The sequence below is a fragment of the Myxocyprinus asiaticus genome, chromosome 28, assembly GCF_019703515.2.
Source record: "Myxocyprinus asiaticus isolate MX2 ecotype Aquarium Trade chromosome 28, UBuf_Myxa_2, whole genome shotgun sequence".
NCBI lineage: Eukaryota > Metazoa > Chordata > Actinopteri > Cypriniformes > Catostomidae > Myxocyprinus > Myxocyprinus asiaticus.
This window is the reverse complement of record NC_059371.1, coordinates 34,219,330-34,241,286: the sequence shown is the minus strand read 5'-3', so window position 1 is coordinate 34,241,286 and position 21,957 is coordinate 34,219,330. Positions and strand designations below refer to the sequence as shown.

Below are 21,957 nucleotides of genomic sequence, written 5' to 3'. Positions count from 1 at the left end.
GGAAAGGAGATAATTCATAGTCTGAATGTTCTTGTAGAGCTTCACATTCCAGCTACAAAACCATCAAACCCAAACATTCTTCAGTGCAAGTCACTAATTTGTATGGGAATATTATTGCATTCACATAATGACTTACATGATCAGAACAGTTTAATTTAGCAGATTTATAGACTTCACATGTACTAATGCTGAAACACATAACATCCAATGGACAAAAAAATACAATTATATAACATGTAAAAGCACACACAACCTTTTACAAATCACTGCTGTACCATTCAACCTCTCCTTCTTTCATGCAAATAAGATTGACAAGGGGGTGTGTTGAGTCCAAATAGATTTAGGGATCATCTCAAAATATTGAATCTTCTCCACACAAATGCCACACACTCCACACTTAAGTGACAAATCTATTGAATATATTAAGTATATTTATACATCAACAACTAGATCTCTTTCTCTCACACACATGTACACGGATAATCATCTATTAAGAACTGAATAATAGGATGCTACTAACTTACTAGTTCTGTAGTATACAGTATACTGTATATAGTGTGTGGAGGATGCAGTTTTCTGCATAAATGGAATACCTGGAAAACTATGCTATATTTGCCAAAATGTGCAGTATACTGCAGAGAACACTTCAGGAAATACTGTATAACATTATGCAATATGCTTGACTTAGCTTCCATTTCCAGTATGATGGCCTACAAGATTCAGAAGCAATATCAGCTGTGACGTTTTTGACTCATTATTCGAACAGACTACCAATGATACGGTCGCTGGGCAAAACGCATCACTCCTTCCCCCACCCCACCCCGGACAATAATAGTGATCTTGCTTATAGTGCCACCAGAAACGCATTAAGGTACCTCTAGGCCCATGCGCTCGCTGTTACGTGGGGCTCCCCCGCCAGTCGTCGACCGGGTGACGAGGGGTTGTTTGAACTGATGTTCTATGAACATGCGCTACACATGGCTTTCACAGTGGCGCACCATCTCCGTGTTTACAACAGCATCTCCCGCTAAAAGCGTTTAGGCGCTCTCCTCTTGCGAACATCGATGGGGGGAAATGGGGTGGTGGACGTAGCGAAAGAGGCCCCACTGAGAGTTGTGGGCCCCTGGGCTCCAGCCCTTGTAGGCCTGTGCGTTAATATGCCACTGAGCGACAACAATGGTGAGAAATGGCCCTGCCATTTTGCATACTATTTTCTATTCTTTTTTTCTCTCCCCAGTTTGGCATGCCCAATTCCCACTGCTTACTAGGTCCCCGTGGTGGCACGGTTACTCACCTCAATCTGGGTGGCAGAGGACAAGTCTCAGTTGCCTCCGCTTCTGAGATTGTCAGCCCGCGCATCTTGTCACGTGGCTCGCTGTGCATGACACCGCGGAGACTCATAGCATGCGGAGGCTCATGCTACTCTCCGCGATCCACACACAACTTAACACGCGCCCCACTGAAAAAGCGAGAACCACTAATCGCGACCACAAGGAGGTTACCCCATGTGACTCTACCCTCCCTAGCAGCTGGCCCAATTTGGTTGCTTAGGAGACCTGGCTGGAGTCACTCAGCACACCCTGGATTCGAACTCACGACTCCAGTGGTGGTAGTCAGCGTCAATACACGCTGAGAATCCCAGGAACCCGCATAATATTTTCTATAAAAGCTGGCAGTATTCAGTGTAAACTGCACAATACTTTTTATATAAAGGTAGGAAGCATTTAGTGTACAATGCACCATACATTTAAAAAAAGGCAGTGTTTAGTGTACACTGCACAGTACGCAGTAGGACTAGGCAGTAGCTAGTATTTAATTCCAAACATAGAACACTTTTACACAGGTTTTCAAAATAAAAGTAGGCAGTATTTAGTGTACCATACTTAAAAAAAAACAAAGTCAGTATTCGGAGATCAGAACTGCTATGTTAGGTATAGTTGTTAGGTAACCCAAGAGTTTACACGTTTTATCCAGAGTTTAGAAACTGACGATGATCCCTAAACTCCTGCACTAGGAGCGTGTGTTTAAGCTGTACCAGTTCACTCGGTCTCTGCCTGAGGAGTGGAGAAACACCAGTCTATTGGATCTCTTACGTTTACACTCTTCTCTACAGACTGCGATGAAATTTCAATTTTAATCGTTGAAAGAAAAAATCGTCCAGGATGACGGTGGATTTTGAAGACTGCATCAAAGATTCGCCCCGATTTCGGTGAGCTGAACGGTGTGATTTTTCCTTGTTTTAACATCGCTACGCTTTATTTCGTTTACCATTCGAGGTTTGACAATGCCTTACTTGGGTGAAATTATTTGTTATCAAAAACGATATATCTGAAGAATTAAAGCTATTGTATATTTCCAATGCATTGTCTTCAGTTGTCAAATATTCGTTTTACGCTTTTAATTTCCATGAATGAATGCATCATTCTGCCTTTGATCAACCTGTGGCCCCTAACGACGGATCACAAAGCCACGTTAAAGACAGTATTATTAAAAAAATGTTTTCCATTAAAGGTGTATTTTCTTTGTCTCGTTTTCATCCTAAAATTAAAAGATTCTTGATGCACATTTTAGGGAACCCTCTGGAGATCCTCCAACTTCAGTATATATTTCAAGTGCCTCAAAGCCTTTAGTACCCTTCACTCATTTGAAGGCAGTTTACACCAACTGACTGAGCAGTAAGTGTGAGAGAGATGTTTGGCCAGTTGTCTAATGCCCAGCATTCATTGCTCTCCATGATTCACTCAGCATGGCTCATATCCAGTACACTAATATGATTATGTTCCTCTTTGGGTCTCAGTATTATTTTGGCCGAGATGACACAGACACTTATGGCTGATTCACGCACAACGTTTCTCGAAAGCTGATTCCTTGTGTTTCATCAAGGGAATGTTGTGTTGTGCTCAAACAAACTGAGCAATGTTTTGATAGTGCCACAAATCCAGTGTTGGATTGGGAGACCCATTTTTACTGTGAATTTTAGGATATTTGAGGTCCACTGAACAGGTTTCCACCATAGACATATATACAGTACTGTGGAAAAGTCTTTCTGGATCTATTGCCAACATTTGGGAAGCGATCATTTTGACAAACATTGCGAATTGTAATGATAAATCATTTCATATTGCTGTGCTGCTCAGCGTGTACCTCAAGGACGGGTCTCTATCTGCAGGGGTTTATGATTATACATACAAATTGTTTGATATACAGTGAGTACTTTCTTGATAAACTTGATAATTTCTAGATATTGATTTCTAGATACATTTCTAGATAGACTTGGTTTAGATAAAAACAATAAAAAACAATACCTACATTGGCTAAGAAGTATTTTGATGTTTTCTTATTTTATTCTATTATTTATGAACATATGGGTTTATTAGATTTTTATTTATTTGACATTTACACTGTTGACAACTGTTTTTTTTTGTGTGTGTGTGCAGAATGGCCCCTGTCTCTTTCTTCTATCATTTGATCTGATGACAAAGAAAAAAAAATATTTTCAAAATTAAATATATTGTACAACAATAAAATACAATAGAATAATATTTTAAAAGAGATTTATTTGTTTAATTTGCTTTTATTTATTTATTTTCATATCATAATGTGCATTGGCCTGATAGTGTCCCGCTGGCCTACCGGGAAAGATCTCGACTCTCACGATATCCAGTCCGACCCTGCACAATGCTGCACACTTCTCAGTCAAGACACCTGTTTTCTGGGATATTCGTTGTGCTGCGTGTAGCTGTTTTTCTGTGTGCTTTGGATAAAAGCATTTGCCAAATGCATAAATGAGTCATAATGACATAATGGGTTACAGTGAAACAAACTGGGTAAAACTGCATCGTTTGAACCATAGTAGCTTGTTGCAGACGTGTAACTGGAAATTACTGGGAAAATTCCTTTCCATCCAATGGCTCTCTTGACGATATATTCCAAGAGGAATTGGTATGGCGGTTTGAATGGTATGATTGAACATGGGATCTGAAGAATTCCGAATGTCCCATGCACCGAATCTTGCTGGTACTGGTAAGCACAGAGAAGCAAAGGTTAGACAAATAAGCCAGCATTATTGTACACCCACATCCCCTCTCCAGCACCAGATCCCATTTCTCCCCACGTGAGCATGTGTGAGAGTAAATGTGTCAGAGTGGGAGTGTGTGTGTGTGAGCAGGCGGTAGATATAATCCCTGTTCCAAATCAAAGACTTCCACAATTGCAAGCAGGACCTTAATGCATGCCATCTGGCTGTGTGAGTCAGGTCTCTTCGGTCTGTTGAGGGATTTCCAGAAACTTTCTAATGTTTCCAAAAATGTGGTTATAACACTTTTTGAAGAAAATGTGAGTGGTGCTTTCTTGTGCAAAAGTCACATCCACGATGCTAGGGTGTTCTGGGTGGTTGCTAGGGGATTATTAGGTGGTTGTTGGTATGGCTGGGAACCGAGAACTGATTCTTATTTGGAACTGGTTGTTTTTTTTTTTGTTTTTTTTTATATGGGAACTGTATGGTTTGAATGGCTTTCGGTTCTGTTAATGGTTATTGAATGTGCATGCACATGGACCACCATACTAAAATACAAAAGTATAAAAAGAATAATCTATCCACATTTTTCCTGAACGGGGAAGTGTTTCACGATTCGACTGTTTTCAATTTCTGGGCTCCAGTGTTTTCACTTGCATTGGCATATATTCTTAGTGGGTAATGTAATGTTTAAGGTATTCAATTTGTAAAAATTGTCAAAAAACATGCTGATACTTCACAGAGTCGAGATGACTGTTTGAGATGACAGTGCCTCACCTGAGTTTGTAGATGACTTGAAGCGATGGTCTGAGGTTATTTATGTTGATATGAATTATTCTGAGTTGTTATGACAGCCAACAACTGCACAAGTTGAGCCTGAAATTCATTTTTACTCCAAGTAACACTTAAATGGTTGTTGTCCTCTGGATTGCTTGTTTTGGCAGTTTTTTACTTGGCGTCGAGACCAGAAATAGAAATATTGCGCCGCCCAGTGGTTGGTCAGGAAAACTGTGGATAATAATATAATAACAATACTTAAAGGAATACATGTGACTGTAAAGGAATAGATATGACTGTCTTTCTTCTGCAGAAGATTTTTAGAAAAATGTTGAAGCTCTGTAGGTCCTTATAATGTAAGTAAATGGGTGCCATCAGGCTGCTGACTATTTGATGGTCCAAAAGGCATATTTAGGCAGCATAAAAGTAATCCACACGACTCCAGTTGATCAATGAATGTCTTCTGAAGCAAATTGCTAGGTTGGTGTAAGAAACAAATCAATAATTAAAACTTCAAAAAATCACTTTCTGCCAGCAGTCAACGCATCTGTAACGTAAGCGCAATGGCGCATTCACGCGAGAAGTCGGAAGCGCGCGCTTTGTATACAACAGAGGAACGAACGTCACGTGAGAGTAGTTCATATCAAACAACTTCCCAGCTCTGGCAAGAAGCAACGATTTAAATTTGAAAACATTTTAATTATCGATTTGTTTCTTACACCAACCTATCGATTTGCTTCAGAAGACATTCATTGATTTTAATTGTTTTAATTGCTTTTTATGTTTCCAGGAAGAGCGTTGGTAATTCGTGTTTTTGAGACGTTACAGACATTACAGCTGATTTTCTGTAAAGCTGCTTTGGATTAAAAAACTATACAAATAAAAATTATTTGACTTGATTTGACTTTGTTAAATTATAATATTTTCTCTACTTTGGCAACAAAATCTCAATGCACTGTCAAACAAACAAATGATAGCCAGTGCTGAAGCAATTTACCAATCAGAAATTAGCATCATTAATTCTGATTCAAAGTAATGGCCAGCATCTTCCAATCACTGCCAACCATGTTAAAATAAAATGTATCATTAACAATTCTGTATCTAAGTACTGATTACTATTGTCCCATGTCTGCCAAACATGTTGAGTGGTGCACACATCATCTGCAGCCTGAAACTGAACTTTTGACCGGTTGTTAGGAGTGAATGTACTTGGCTGCATAGGAAATCTATAGGATGCTCCATTGCTCCCTTGCTCCCTATTTAGTGAATGACTTAACCTCCAGTGTGCTGTCAGTCTGCACTGGTCTCAGAACAGTTTAAAATGCACCTTATTTTCATCCTAATGCCATTTAAAGCCCCTGAAAGCAATGTTTTTCAGCTTTTGGATGAACCAATTGATTCTCAACATGATAATGCACAGTGAATATAGGATTTCGAGGGGAAAAAAGGCCTATAGTTCTCGTATGTAGTCATTGTGTTTAACAGCGTGCCATTTCACTATAAATCACTAGGATATTTATAAGGATATTTTCACTAGTTTTATCAAACATTTTACGTTTTTAAGATTGCTTTGAAAGGTAATAGCACACCAGTCCTCAACAAAACGCATGATTTGAGACACTTGTCCATAAATGTCCAAAATACTTTCCCTGATTTAAGTGCTCTCTGCTCAATTTAACACATTTATCCATATTTATATCCATTCCACAGAATTCTGTTAAAGTGTCCCCAAAAATGTATGTAGAAAATGCTTAAAACGGAGTCTACAACGCTGCCAGAAATTGGACTTGTCCAAAGAAGCATTTGGGGCAAGCATTAATGGCTCTTTTATGGAAGTAAAAGCTCCAAGGAGGTCAAGAACCAAGACAAAATGGCCTGTTTTGGATTTTTTTCCCCCAGCTGAAACATTTAGTATAATCTACTTCCTTCACTTGTTGGTGCATGCTGCGTGTTACCTCCGCATGGTTGAGTATACACACTTACTCTTCACACAGTGTTCTACATACTCTTTGCAATGCACATTTATCCATCATCTGGAGCAATTCTATGCTTGCCAGTGTCTGGCAAACTTCAGAAACCTTGCACTTTGGATGCAGACACGTCCATTCACTTTATGAATGGTACTTTGAAAGGTTAAGGCCACAAAGCGACAGTAGCTTTTGCATAATGTAGCATCTATGCATTGACCGCAGCCAGTCTTCACAGTAACAAAGACTAGAATACAGTATTTTCTTGAACTCATTTGAAATGGTAAAAATGTAGTCTTCATACTGGTTTGTGTAGTAATAGACTGATATATTGGCCAGGCTGATTATGTTGGACAATATTCGGGCATTTATAGGTTAACTGTGCCCATTTGGTTCACTTAAAGAAGTGGAAGATTCCCTTTGTTTTCCAAATCCCAATCCCAAATCTTCCAAACCTGCTGAATGGATAAGAAAAGATAATTTTTGTTTTTGTTAATTTAGAGTTAATATTGTGTTAAATCTCATTTGTTCTCCAATATTGATTATTGGAGTGGCCAATTGTGATATATGTATGTATATACAGTATATATAAATATGTATTATAGAAATATATCAGTTTTGTGATCAGATTTGGTGCTAGTTTTGTGTACTTTTTATTGTGTGTGCGATCACCAGACTGCAGCTATCGTGCTAACAGATACTTGTAGCAGATTGTAACCACCTGACCAAATATTATTCATCATTCTTGACTCAAGTTTGCCGTGTCCCCTTCCTTTTCAACCCCCTCTGTGACTGGTCCGATACATTTCACCGCCTATAGCCAGAAGTTACTAATTTCATTACGTCTCCAGAATACGAGTTACATTTGAGAGCTTTTAACTGCTTTAAAAAATATGTTGCACATTTGAACTGGTTTTATTTGGCCTCTAAGCTTGACTGTGCAATCAATACAGTGCCTGATAGTTTACTGTACTGTGGCTTTTCAAAGAAGTCCATCCTGTAGTCATTTTTAGTTATTTTACTGTTTCATTGAGTGTGCCTATTCAGGCCTTTTCTAACTCAAAATGATGATGACCTCTAACTCTGACTATATTTGTCTGTGACCACTGAAACCATGTCTACCAGACTACATAAAAAAGAGACCTATGATCAAATAAGACCTTTTATATAATTCTTATATAAAATGTTTTTTTTTAATGATCTTTGCAGAAAACATTTGGTGGCTGTACATTTAAAAGAGGAGTATCTGTTTTAATCTGTCTGACTAGGCCATAGTTCAGTTTTTAATATCAGGGAATCTTCCCCTTTCCTTCGTGTATGTGCATATTCAAACTTGCAACATCAAGATGCACCACGCCATGTTCGACAATGACACCAAACACCATCGGTTCTCACATCTTGTAAACGAACGCAACTTGCCAAGTTTTGGTCTTTTCCTCATGCAAAGCTATCGTCTGAAAAGTAGTCCATATGACTTGTGTGCTATATAGTCTTTTGAAGTTATTGGGTTCCCATGGTCATGGAAATCCTGGCTGGAAATATCAGGGAATTTTAAAATAAGGCCTGGAAAATTCATGGAATTTAATTAAGCTTTTCTTGCCATACTCTGCTCTAAAATAGTTCATCAGCTAGAAATTGCTCTCTTTGAGTGCAGGCCCTCTAAAATGATGTTAAATATCCTTATCCAGTAATGACGAACAACTGGAAATATCACGAAAAAGTTATGGAAACGTATCGGTTAAAACTCTGACTTTTATGATTCTTTATAGTTCTTTTTTGTCCTTTTTGAGCTTCACATCCGTAATCAATGTATACTTACATTTTATGGAAAAGAGCTGCAAACAAATTCTTAAAAATCTCTTCTTTTATGTTCCACAAAACAAAGAAAGCCAGATGGGTTTGGAACAAGATTAGGAAAATCAGTAAATTATGACCAAATTTTAATTGTTTTTGTGAACTTGAGTGAACTTTTCCTTTAAAGTCCTTAGAAACGTCTGTCCTTGTGACTTTGTTATTGACAAAGTTGTGTTAAGTCATGAGTGAGGGTGCTGTTTATTTCAATGGAGCAGATATTGTGGGAAGGGAACACATCGTCGTCCTGTTGCTGTGACCTGCGGCATAAGTTCAGTGTATGATTCACACGTGTGTCATTTCCAGCTTATCAGCAGAATGTTCTCATTGTTCATGAAACCCCTCTATCACACTGGCTTCTTTCAGATCAATTGGGTCATGATGATTGGAGACCAACAGCTGGCATGTACGGTGCCTTCTCTTGCCATCATGTCATCATGTGAGAAATGTACTATCTGAACCCAATCAGACTGGGGTTATAATACTTTTTGGACTCTAATAGCTCATGGGAAACATGAATAGATTAAGGCCACGACCACACTAATACGTTTCAGTCAGTTGAAAGTGCATTGGTTTTGCTACGTCTATACCTCTCATCCAAAATGGAACTGCCTTTTCCTCCAATGGAAACTCAGACTTTCAAAAACGTTCTACTGTATAGTTGCACAAATGCAAATACTTTTGACAGTGGTGATGTTAGGGAGTTTTTAAATGAAAGCGTAATATTATGTGGAAGGGGCCTAAAGTAAACCACAAGTTCAGCTGATTCATGTTTGCTTCAAATTTAAAGGCACATTTATCCACTATAGCGCAACATGCGGCAGCATGGAGAATGCAGTATGTAGTATTAGTGTGTTATAAATTACGTTGGGACACATTGTGGAATGTAGCGATGCATTGTGTGGCTAGAAGTGTTTTTGCATTCACGTACTTGTGTACTTAAGTATGTTTTATGGTCAAATGTCTTGGCCAGTACACTTCTGTTAAAGAGATTCTTAATCTCAGTGAGTTTTATTTCCTGGTTAAATAAAGGACAAATAAATAAATAAAAATAAATGCTTTAAGTGCTTTATGGGTAATTTTGTCAGTGAACAAACACTGCTTTTCTTTGTTCCTGCTTATGACAATTTACAATCCAATCTGATTCGCATTTTAACTTGAGTTAAAGAAATATTACAAGTTTAATAGAAGTTCAGTCAACAGCATTTGTGGCATAATGTTGATTTAACACAAAAAAATTATTTTGATATATATTGATGATTGATTTTGCACGTGACCTCAGAATGTTCTGTTGTTCATGTCTATCAGCTTTTTTAAGTTTAAATATTGCCCTCAACAAGACACAGGCCAGGTAGTCATAATGGGCCACACCCAAAAGCGTAGTAGCTTACATCTTCCAAATGGCTTAACAAATAAAAATTTATTTTACGTTTTTTTTTTTCAGGAGGGTCAGCAGTTGACGTATACTAACTTTTGTGTGAATCAGACAAACAGTCCAGTACGAATTCGAAAAAGTACTTTTGGGATATAATTCAAAATGGCTAACGGCCCATATGGCCATCAAATTGGTGTCCATGCACTCGGCATGTCATAAGGAGTCCAAATATGTCAGTGTCATGATTTATGACCAATTTCTTAAAAGTTTTAAGCAAAAAAAAAAAAAAAAATCTGATTTCTTGACCAGTAGGTTGCGCTGTCCACAAAATGCTTTGGGTCCCTCAAGACATTTTTGTTTCACTGTCTCAAAGCGTACAAAGAAACAGCCTCACTTCATGTTTGCCGTCCTCGCCGTCAGATTTGTTGATTGGTTACACGGGAACGGTTTGATATAAAAAATCTGCAAGTATTCATTTGATTACCACTATCTCAAGATTATTTCACCATAATTTGGGCATAATCTAATAAATGGTTCAGGATGAGTTAGAAAAAGTAGATTTTTCAAAAAAATTAAAGTGGCAGATTTTTTTTTCTTGTGAAAATGATAATCCATGTGACCATTAGATTCAGAGGCACTTAAGGGTTCAGAGGAAACACATTTTTATTATATCCTCTATTAGTTCCAGAGTTATTAGCAAAAACGTGAATTAGCTTATTATAGCACCACTTTGTGGCCAATTCTCACAAAATTTGGTATGCATCCTAATTTTGGGAACATGTAATTGGATGACAAATTTCATAATGATCCGCCACTCACAACGCAGGTTATTAGGTGCTGAAATTTTATTGGCTGCTGGCGAGCATTTTTGTTGATTTTTTTTTTTTAATCGATGTTTTAAGGGTAACATACCCCCTATGGTAAAAATTGTACGAAAATGTGTGTGCATCCTCAGCATGGCCTGTTGACTATGTGTACCAGGTTTCATCACTTTTGGACTTTGCGTTGATAACCAAACAAATTGATATACGATAGTATATATATATATATATAATATATATTTATTTATTTATACATTTATGCAGATATGCGTGCATTATTTTTTTACTTACCTGTGGTTAGGGTTGGGCGAAATATCGAATATTAACGATATAATCGAGATAACTTTGCTGACAATGTAAATTGACCAATATCATGAATATGCCGATGATTTTAATGTGCTTCCATTTGGCCATTAAGTTTCATAAAGAGCGCATTAGTAGACTAATTTCACTATAATTCAGGGCTGAACAATTAATCAAAATAACATCAAAATGGCGATTTGGTCATATGTGATTATTAAGACTGTGATTTAAAGACAGATAAACACGGTCTGTGTGTGATTCAGAACAAACCGGTGACGCTTTGATGGCTTATCTGTGTGTACATTCGCGCAATTCCAAACATTAGTAACAGTTACAAGTGATTATACAGATCTACAAACGCGGCACAAAATAACAGAAAAGGAGGAGATTACAGCGTTTTAGGAAATGCGGAACATTTGTAAACTGTCAAATACACATTGCCTTTTCTGTGTCGAAATAAAAGCTCCTTGTGAAATAAATACGACAGCACTTTTGGTGTCAAAATAAAAGCCCCAGGTGGAGGACAGAAATATATTACATTTGTATAACGCAAATCTAACAATCAGAATTAAAATGATAATTAAGCATTATATTATAATAATCAGCCTGACGTGTCCTACAGTAATAATTTAGTATTATGCAATGTTCAGTTGGGGTTCCCTTGTTGAATATTGAATCTACTTGGCTACTATGGCTGTTTGGATGAAATGATGGTTCCTCTGATTAAAAAACAAACACTTTTGAGCCATTTTAGAGTAAATACATAATTATCGAGATATATATCGAATATAGTCAATTTGCTGAAAAATATCAAGACATAATTTTTAAGACATATAGCCCAGCCCTACCTGCGGTCTATAAGTTATTTAATGTAGCTTATGTTTGAATAAATCTCCTTATTCGGTCAAATGTCAAAAAATTGTTTGGGGTCCTTTACTTCAAAAACAAGTTTTTATGACAGTCACTATTTAAATGATTAAATCTAGACAATTATTAGAAACTTAATAATTCTATCATCAGAAAGCTGAGACTTTTTTTTATTTAGAGCATAAAGCTCAAAATGTGTTTCTGGGTCAAAGTGACTCAAAATGGAGCAGGTCACAATCACAAAATTCTTACATTTTTATGAAAATAATTCACAATTATAAGAGTTCACAATTTAGCCTAATACATTTCTCTTAATGTAATAACCTATTAAATTTAGCAACCAAAAAAATAAAATAAAAATAAATAAATACGTTTTGTGCACATAACGTTATTATGTTGAGAGAACATTATTAGGCTATATTATAACCATTATGTTTCGCTTATACACTGTGTGATGTTATTACATTGAGTTGCTACGGTGAGTTCATAATGTAATACATTTCCCATCAGATAACCTATTACATTATGCAAAAAACATTATTACATTATGCTCTCAGAATTTTATTACGTTTTAAGAAAGTTTAACATTATGAACATTTATTACATTTAACTTATTACATTATGTGCATTTGTTACATTATGGTTTATTACATTGCGTTGCTACAAGGTTAGTAAGCGATTTTATCACACTGAAATCATGTTAACAATGTTTACGCCTTACGTGGCTATACTTTTGAAACAGTAAGCATTTTAACGTTGTAAGTGCCTCACTGTTACCACGATTTGTAGTATGTAATTTCTGCGCCATTAGCGCCCCCGAACGGAATTGCAAAAATAAACTTTGTTTTAAAAACAGCTTTCTGAATATGTCCCCCATCTGCTATTGGTCAAACAAAGAGATAGTCCCACCCCCAGCTCACACCATTGGTTGTGTAACATTGTTGGGGTGGGTCTAAGAAAAAAAAAACAATTTTCATAGCGCTACAGAAAGACCATAGTGAACGCTACAGTTTTTGAGAGAATGAACCTATGAATGGCTTACTTATAGTTGTCTCTGCATATTAAACGGGGATAGGAGAAAAGTGACACTTCAGATTTAAAGAGGAGGGTCAAGTCGAAATGAATTTTTGTGGTAATCATTATGCCAAAATTGCTGTAGATTGACCTACACTTATTGGTCTCGGAAAACATTCTTTAAGTCGAGTTGTTAACATTGTTTTGCAACATGATCCAATTTTATTTGAAGTCAACTACCTTATTAATCTGCGATTACAAGTAATTTTTAACCATGCTTTAGAGTTATTTTAAAATAAAAAGTACAGTAAAATCATTTTATTGTGAATATTCAATATATTGCCCAGTCCTACTGGAAACCAGGCCTTAGCATGATGTTGATATAGCCAAGAATATCTAGGCTAATTAAAACAATTAGCACACACATTGTGCATAGTTTTGATCCTAAATCAATGTGTATTATACCTTTTGCTCTGTATAGGGCAGTGGTAGCTCAGCGGTTAAGGCTCTGGGTTACTGATCAGAAGGTCGGGGGTTCAAGCCCCAGCACTGCCAAGATGCCACTGTTGGGCCCTTGAGCAAGGCCCTTAACCCTATCTGCTCCAGGGGCGCCGTATCATGGCTGACCCTGCACTCTGACCCCAGCCTAGCTGGGATATGTGAAAAAGAAGAATTTCACCATATATGTGCAAATGTATAATGTGTGATAAATAAAGAAAATTATTAATTAATTAATTATTATTAATTAATTATTATTAATTATGTATAAATAGATGGCATCACATTTCATGCTTAAGAAGACAAATTGTCGAGGTTCCAAAGTTAGTTTTGCCATCAAGGCTGCCCGTGTTAAATTAATTGCCCTATTTTTACATTATTATTATTTTTTTTATCCCCTTTTCTCCCAATTTGGAATGCCCAATTCCCACTACTTAGTAGGTCCTCGTGTTGGCACGGTTACTCACCTCAATCCGGGTGGTGGAGGACAAGTCTCTGTTGCCTCCGCTTCTGAAACAAGCAATCCGTGCATCTTATCACGTGGCTCAATGTTCATGACACCGCGGAGACTCAAAGCATGTGGAGGCTCATGCTACTCTCCGCAATCCACGCACAATTTACCACGCGCTCCATTGAGGGCGAGAACCACTAATCGCGACCACGAGGAGGTTACGCAATGTGACTCTACCCTCCCTAGCAACCGGGCCAATTTGGTTGCTTAGGAGACCTGGCTGGAGTCACTCAGCACACCCTGGAATTGAACTCGTGACTCCAGGGGTGGTAGTCAGCGTCAATACTCGCTGAGCTACTCAGGCCCCCTATTTTTACATTATTAAATAATACACTCTGAGCATGTAATTGAGACTGTTGGATATGTTCTCCTCATCTCGTTAAGGATGTTGGTGATTTGTTCTACCCTGTGGGCCGACGGCCTCATTGTGAAAACAACAGGGATTAAGTCAGCAGTTTGAACGTTTCTGCTAATCATGGATTAGCCCACTTTCCCCATGCACATGGTCCCGGGATGTCAAGGTGTGCTGACGGCCAGTCACCTCTGCTTGATCCAAATGCTCCAAATCCAAAGAAAAATGTAAAACTGTCTTAAACTGTAAACCAAACACAACACCCTAACTTTTGCACAGTCAAGCACCACAAAACATTTTTTTTTCAGTAATGTAAAAATCTAATTTGATTTCTGCTGCAATAAGCTCTTTGTGTGCCAGGCACATTCCTTCCTCTCTGAACTGGAATTGGTGTGCTAGAGAGGCCAGAGCTTTCATCTTTAGAAAGGAGATGAGCCAGAGGATCTTTGACAGTTAGGACTTCTCAAGCTAGCCAGGCAATCCAGGACAGCCATTGGAGGATGCATTCCAATCACTGTAAAAGAAACCAGTCCCAGAAAGAAGAGTCGAATTCAGAGGAAGCGTAATCTGCAGAGGATTGTGCTGGACTCACATTTATGGCTCAAGATCTAAGCAAGAGACCCAGAGATACACTGCAAAAAAAATCTTGTATTCCAGATAAAAAACAAAAAACTTATCTTAACATCTTAAAACAAGATACATTTACTTGAGAAGCAAATTGTTTTTTCCATCTGCCTTTTTTCTTGTTTTAAGTGTTAATCTAATAACTTTTAGTGAGGTTTATGTATACATTTTGCCAATGGGGTAAGAACAAATAAACTCAATTTAAAATAAGTCTTATTATTTTACACAGTTTTGTTTTTTAAGTAAATTTATGTTGTTATAAGGATGTTTCGATATTTTTACTAGAGGTCGACCGATTCCAGTAATCCTATATTATATAAAGACCTTTTTCTTTTTTCCTTTTTTTTTTTCTTTTCTCTAGGGACACCATCAGTCAAAATCAGCTTAGACTCTACAATTGAGGAAGGGTATATTAATAAATATTCACCTAATAATGACACTTACTTAGCGTGCATGTCAACACTCAAAAAAAAAAAAAAAAAAAAAAAAGGACCTATTTTTAAGATTTACGCATATCAATTTCATAACAAAATCAAATCAAATTAAATTATGAAGTGTTTAACAAAATTTAATTAATAAAATGTAAAAAATATTTAGTTTTTTTAAATTATTATTTCATTAATTATTTTGCAATTCAGTTCGATGTAATGAAATGCGTAAATCTTAAAATTATTATTTTTTGATCCATAAATGGTGACGTAGACATGGCTCTGTTAAATGCCCTAACTGTAAGCAAATTAAGCTTTTTATAGCCTAAATATTCACCAAATAAAGGCTTGTATGTATCGCCAAATTAGGTTTTTTATTATTATTCACAAGATATGAAGTTGGAGAGGCAATGTATGTGCTGACGGTGCACGTTGTCATATTACGTTGCTTTTTCAGGGCGCTCACTTCAATTTGGAACACTTGATTATCTAATCAAAATAACAAATGCATTGAAGTGAAGATAAAAATATGGTATAGGTGTCAGTGTTTATATTTCACCTCCAGAGGCTGCGGTCCTACTCTGGAACCCTCCAGCGCAGTCCATGGGGGAAAAAGTATCTGCATACCATCGGTGCCTATTAATTGGCAAAAACAATGAAATTACTTCAAAACAAGTAAACATTATTTTTATTATTTTATTTTATTTTTTGCTGTGCAGAAGTGTTGGCTAGATCTTGAAACATAAATGTCTAGATATACTGTAAGTTAGATAACTAATGAGATCACCTACACTTTTACATTTTCTGAAGAAAATGTGAGTGATATTTGCCCATGCAAAAACTTGTTGGCATAAAGATATGGTGTTGTGAGTGTTTGCCAGGGTATTGCTTTGCATTTGCTTTGGTGTTTTTGGTGGTTGCAAGGGTATTATGGTTGGTTGCTATGTGGTTGTTTACAGGCCCTAAATCTCGATACAGTTTTCTGGTTCCTAGATATAGCTCGGGTGCCTTCTTAAATGTAAATCTATGGAATCCCTACCACTAATAAGTCCCCTCAGCCAGAGACCTCTAAATCCTCCTGTTAAACAGACCCTGTTAAATTAGCTTTTGAGGCAGGGGTGATGTCATTACAGTCTTTTGTTGTCATTGCACTGTGTGAAGCCTGGCAGTCCTTCCTGTCTACAAAAGCTGAATAGACTCACCATTAATACATAGCCACACAAAGGCCAAGACTCAGGGCCTTGCATTTAAAACAGTTTGCAAATCTACTTTTATGCAACATCCTACAAGATGAAAAAGAGTCGTGGGAGAGACGCCACCATGAGCGAAGACCTGCCAGCAGAGTGTGTGAGGTTTATTAAAGGTGCTATATGTAAGATTGACAACAAGCATTTGAAATGGGTACTGCAGTCCAAATTCAAAATATTGGAGAGGTGCCTGCCCCACCCCAGACTCAAAGCTCATGCGGGTTGCCAGAATGTTGACATGCAAATTAGCCAACTCAGCATCCGTTTTAAAGGATTTCTGGGCTTTAAGCTGTCTCCATCTTCCAAAGGCATCTCCAATATTTATCCTTGTTTTACTACACCTCTGGTCATGGTGGTTTTTAGATGGATGGCGAGGCTTTTTAGGTCATGTGGAATCTGTTATCTCTGATCCAGTTCGTTTGCTGGCTTCCATGGCTGCAGCATGCAGTGTTGTTTGCCTGCAAACTTGTTCAAATCTGGCAACCTGGTGGTGTCGAAATACTATTGGTGAGTGGGCTGTGGGCGGGATCACACAGGCCAAAACATAAACAGAAATTCCGGCCCGGAATGGAAACTTCAAAGTAGAATATACTGGCTGTATGTAGCATTGTTATCGGAGAAGCCAGTATTTCAACTTAGCATGTTTCCTAATTCTCTAATGACATATTTTGGTCATTTTATGATTTAGTACAGTAAAAATATTACATATAGCACCTTTAAGTGAAAGGAAATCTATTATCATGGCCGTAAGACTCAGTTTGCTTCCTCTGAAAAGCCTTGTGCCTGTTTGGCTAACGTTATAGATGTTTTGTTGAGTCACAACACAAGCCACTTTTGTTAGGGTTAGGGGTTAGGGTCATTTTGGACTTTTAAAGAGACTTTTGTTCACTTTCGCACAAATCATGACTACAATGGCTGATTATGTATTTATAAACACTTATTTGTTTTCACTCAGTGCTATGCTATGATATCGAAAAACTAATTTAACGCATCATTTAAAAACTATACATTTTGACGGTTATATCACAGACCCACCTATATTTACACACTTATGCCAACATGATTAGCATCTGTGGTAGCTCACCCGAAAGAGTGTTGGACATTGGATTCGGAAGAACGAGGATCAAGCCCAGCCAAGCACGCAAGCTGACACGTGAGACAAAAGTGTCATAGAAGAGACACAAAATGATGTAGTTGCTTCAGAAAAAGTCACTTTTGCTTTCAGGAGACTTTCAGTTAGGTTCAAGCTAGGTGTTGGTTTAGGGTAAGGATTGTTTACCTCTCATTTGGTTACCTCTCATTTGGTTTAAAGACACTAATGGTTAGGTTTAGGTTATAGAGGTACGTTTTACTCATTAAAACCTCCATCTAATATTCCCCTTATAAAACCTCATCTGATTACGACACCATTTCACTCACTTTTGGTGCCCCCCGCTGGACATTTCAGTGGGAACCTGCAGCCAAACATTTAATGAAGCACGTAATTTCGTTTTGCAAAAATGTTGCCACAGTCTTGTAATGTTTGAGATCAGGCTGAATATCTCCTTTTGTGTGAAAGTCATACTGGTTTGGAACAACATGAGGGTGTAAATGTAGACAGAATTTTCATTTTAGGATGAAATATCACTTTAAGAGAATGAACCAATGAAAAAAAAAATGGTCTGTTTTGCTTTTGGTTCCAAATTCCTCAGCCTTTTAAAATATCTTTCTCAGACAGAACGGAATTTATGTAATGTGTGCCTGGTATCTGATCTCAGTTGAAGCGAGTTCTCAAATTTCTGTTTGTTAGGAGTAAATCTCCCACTCAACCCAGACTGCAAAAGGAGGGTTCGAATTCTCCACACAGTTCAGGGAACGGCCATGAATCTCTGTGTGGATTTCGCCTTTATAGACTCAAAGTTGATAGATACACATGGCTGACCATGGCCGCCTTATATGAGGGACGGATCTGGGTTTCTCAATGGCAGATATCAATATCTAGAGAGCAGGGTGGCTGATGGTTGATATAAAGTCAATATTACCAGTACTAGTTAACATATGTCATTTTATTTAAGAGATTTTAGAATAACATTTTAACCTGGTCTAATGGAAACACGTTACTATACCTGCATTTTTGCAAAAAGGATTTCTATGTGGCTCGTTATCTATGTATCACGGCAGTTTCCTGGTGGAATGGACACTAGAGATGCTACAACAAAGACTTTTATTCCCATCACACAAATCGCGAGTAAAACAGCAAATTATCAGTTCATAAACGTGTATTTTTTGCCTCGTTATTCACACAATGCTACTGCCAAGTGGCCTGCGCATTTACCTGCTCATGGTGATTGGCATTGCAGCATTCTCATAGATGACATTGTTCTTGCAAACAGTTTTCAGACAAATGAAACAGAGAAAAAAGGGTGACATGCACTTGTTCCACAAGACAGGCTTGCGCTGCACGCCTCTGAACAAACTGCGAATCAGACACAATCATTGACGTGTTTTCTTTTGTCTGTTCTTAACAATATAATAAAGTGTGTTTCTTCAAGCGCATGTCTTTGTGACTAACAGAATTTCTTTTCATGTGTCACTCCGAGACATCTTACAGGTTGCCCACCTGTAGGGCTGAAACGATTAGTCGACATTATCGACAAAGTCGACAATAAAAAAAAAATTGTCAACAAAAATTTCCGTTGTTGAATAGTTGTTTGATCTCATTTAATGCAACATGAGATCATTTGAAATGCTAATGATGGCGCGCGAGAGCAGCACTTCAGCTTGCTCTTGATTGAGGAGAGGAAGAAAACACAGCTCACAGTCCAGACTCCAAACAGATTAAGGTGATGTAGATCACAAAGTATGAGGGAATTATAATACAAATGTACAAAATAAATAAATACAGAAACAGTGTTGTCGTGAAATAAAGCAGAGCCGTACCTGCCGTTCCGCTTGAGCAAAACTTGCCTGTCAGAGCTTCTAAAAAGGAAACGCCCCGGCGTTATATCTTTAGTGCATCCTTTATTAAAGTTCAAATAATAAGGAAGCGGGTTGTATAAATAAGCATAAACTCAGAAACTGGCTGCTTATATGAGTCGTGTGAAAGATGGCGCGAGTGAGTTTCAGACTTCTCCTTGATGATATACGTCTTGCGTGGAGACGCTCATCCCTTGCGTGCGCTTGCTGCAGCTAGATTATAACGTGATGGCATAGTGAACCATAATATATGTCATGGTTCGAGCTCTGTTAAGAAGAGAGAGTTTGTTTTTTGTCGAAATCAAAATCAAGAAATCAAGCGAACAAAAAGGTGAGAGTTTGTAGTCTCATCACGTGGCTCATTGTGCATGACACCACGGAGACTCAAAGCATGGGAGGCTCATACTACTCTCCGCGATCCATGCACAACTTACCATGTGCCCCATTGAGAGCGAGAACCATTAATCTCGACCACGAGGAGGTTAACCCACGTGACTTTACCCTCCCTAGCAACCGGGCCAATTTGGTTGCTTAGGAGACCTGGCTGGAGTCACTCAGCACGCCCTGGATTCGAACTCGTGACTCCAGTGGTGGTAGTCAGCGTCAATACTCATTGAGCTACCCAGGCCCCCTTAAATGTATCTTATTTTAAGGATTTTTAGATAACTTAAAATGGAAAACAAGACAAAAACACTTGATAACAATAGGATGTTTTGCAGTGAAATTTTTAACGAATTAAACAATAAAAATCGAAGTATTTTTTTCCCCCTTGTAATTCAGTGAATGTCATTTAGAGGTATTTTTTAAAAATTATTTTGTCCTCTTTGTTGTTAATAAGCATGTTTAATACAACCTTTTAGGTCGAGGCACAAGATGAATAGTTGATTATGATTAATCATTGGAGCTAATGATTAATCGTTGCAATAATTGCCCGATTAGTCAAATAATCGTTCTAATGATCGTTAGATTAGTCCATTGTCAAAATAATCGTTAGTTGCAGCCCTACCCGCCTGTTGCGGGTAGATGAGCAAAATTACTTGCGCATGAAATACATATGGAGGAGGAGCTCGTGAACTGGATTCAGCCTCGTCGCAATTGGCGGGTGGCAGGTGCCAGTTTCACACCATGGCCACTGTTTAATATATTTTGCAAATTCCCAGATCCATGGTTTTGCCATTTCCCGATATCGTGGATCATCATTGTCAATTGAGTGTCGCAATCAGCATCGGGATCTTTGTAAGATATCGTCGATATCAGATAACGTTGTCCTATTACCCAGCCCTATCTGTCACCATCTTATAGATTACCGATCCTTAAAGTTCATTGTGTGTCAGTGAAACACTCACAGTGAAATGATTGAACATAAACAATAAAACAGAGAGAGAATTAAACAGTGACTGAAAATAGTTTCCCATGAAGCCCCCTGTTGATAGATGATGTAAACCCTCTGAGATGATGCCTCCACAGGAAGTACAACATGAATAATGACTGCGACCAAAGCCCTGCATTCAATGCAAGGCATTTATTTTCAGATTTAAAGATGTTCAGCATATCAGTACCAAGTACCAGTAAACAACCTCCAATTCCCTGAAATATGGGTAAAGCAGTTAAAACCCCTTGAGCGTGACTCACAGGTGGATCTAATGGTTCTCAGTAAGATTAGTTTCATCCAATTTCTCCCGGTATTTCCTTTTGCTGACCACACAAGAAATGCTCAGCAGGCACCATCCCAGTAGGTGATTAGGATTTTGTAATTATTTCATAATTCGGTTTTTATTTAGATAATTACTGGACTGCCCATTGTGGATTATTCATGTTCTGGAGCCTATGAGATTTACTGCTATAAGTAGTGGTCGACTGATATAGATTTTTCAGTGTCCGATGTCTTTATCTAGAGAGCAGGATGGCTGATGTCCTATATAAATGCAGGTAAACATTATACAATTTAACAACAGCAAATCAGATGTAGACTAAATTCAGATATAGACAAAGTGAAACAAACTCTGATTTTATTCAATAAACCTTGAAAGTATTGACCATACATTGACAAATCTTTGGTAGATTTTAAAACTGACACAACAGAAAGTTAACACTCTTGTTTTATCAACCAAGCGAACAAGGTCATTGGGCGATGCCGATAATCACAAAATGGCCTAATATCGGCTGATTAATCGGCCTGGCCGATATATTGGTCTGTCACTAGATATAAGTATCTACTAAGTATTCAAAGGCTATGTTTGGAATATGCTAGCATATTGCATACAACCCAATATATGCATAAGTGGCCATCAGTTATCATCTTGGAAATAACATACAGAAAAACTGCACACTGTGCACTCGCAGCAGCACAAT

General features: G+C 37.7%; 1 protein-coding gene across 2 annotated transcripts in view; it reads left to right on the top strand.

Moving 5' to 3' along the window:
• The first annotated feature begins 2,058 nt into the window (after positions 1 to 2,058).
• LOC127419255 (arf-GAP with coiled-coil, ANK repeat and PH domain-containing protein 3-like) overlaps positions 2,059 to 21,957 on the top strand; it is a 108,174-nt gene continuing 88,275 nt past the window's right edge. For both annotated transcript variants that reach the window (XM_051660518.1, XM_051660517.1), the window contains exon 1: positions 2,059 to 2,209. In XM_051660518.1, the coding sequence (XP_051516478.1) occupies positions 2,163 to 2,209 (47 nt within the window). In that variant the 5' untranslated portion in view covers positions 2,059 to 2,162. The remainder of the gene's footprint in view (positions 2,210 to 21,957) is intronic.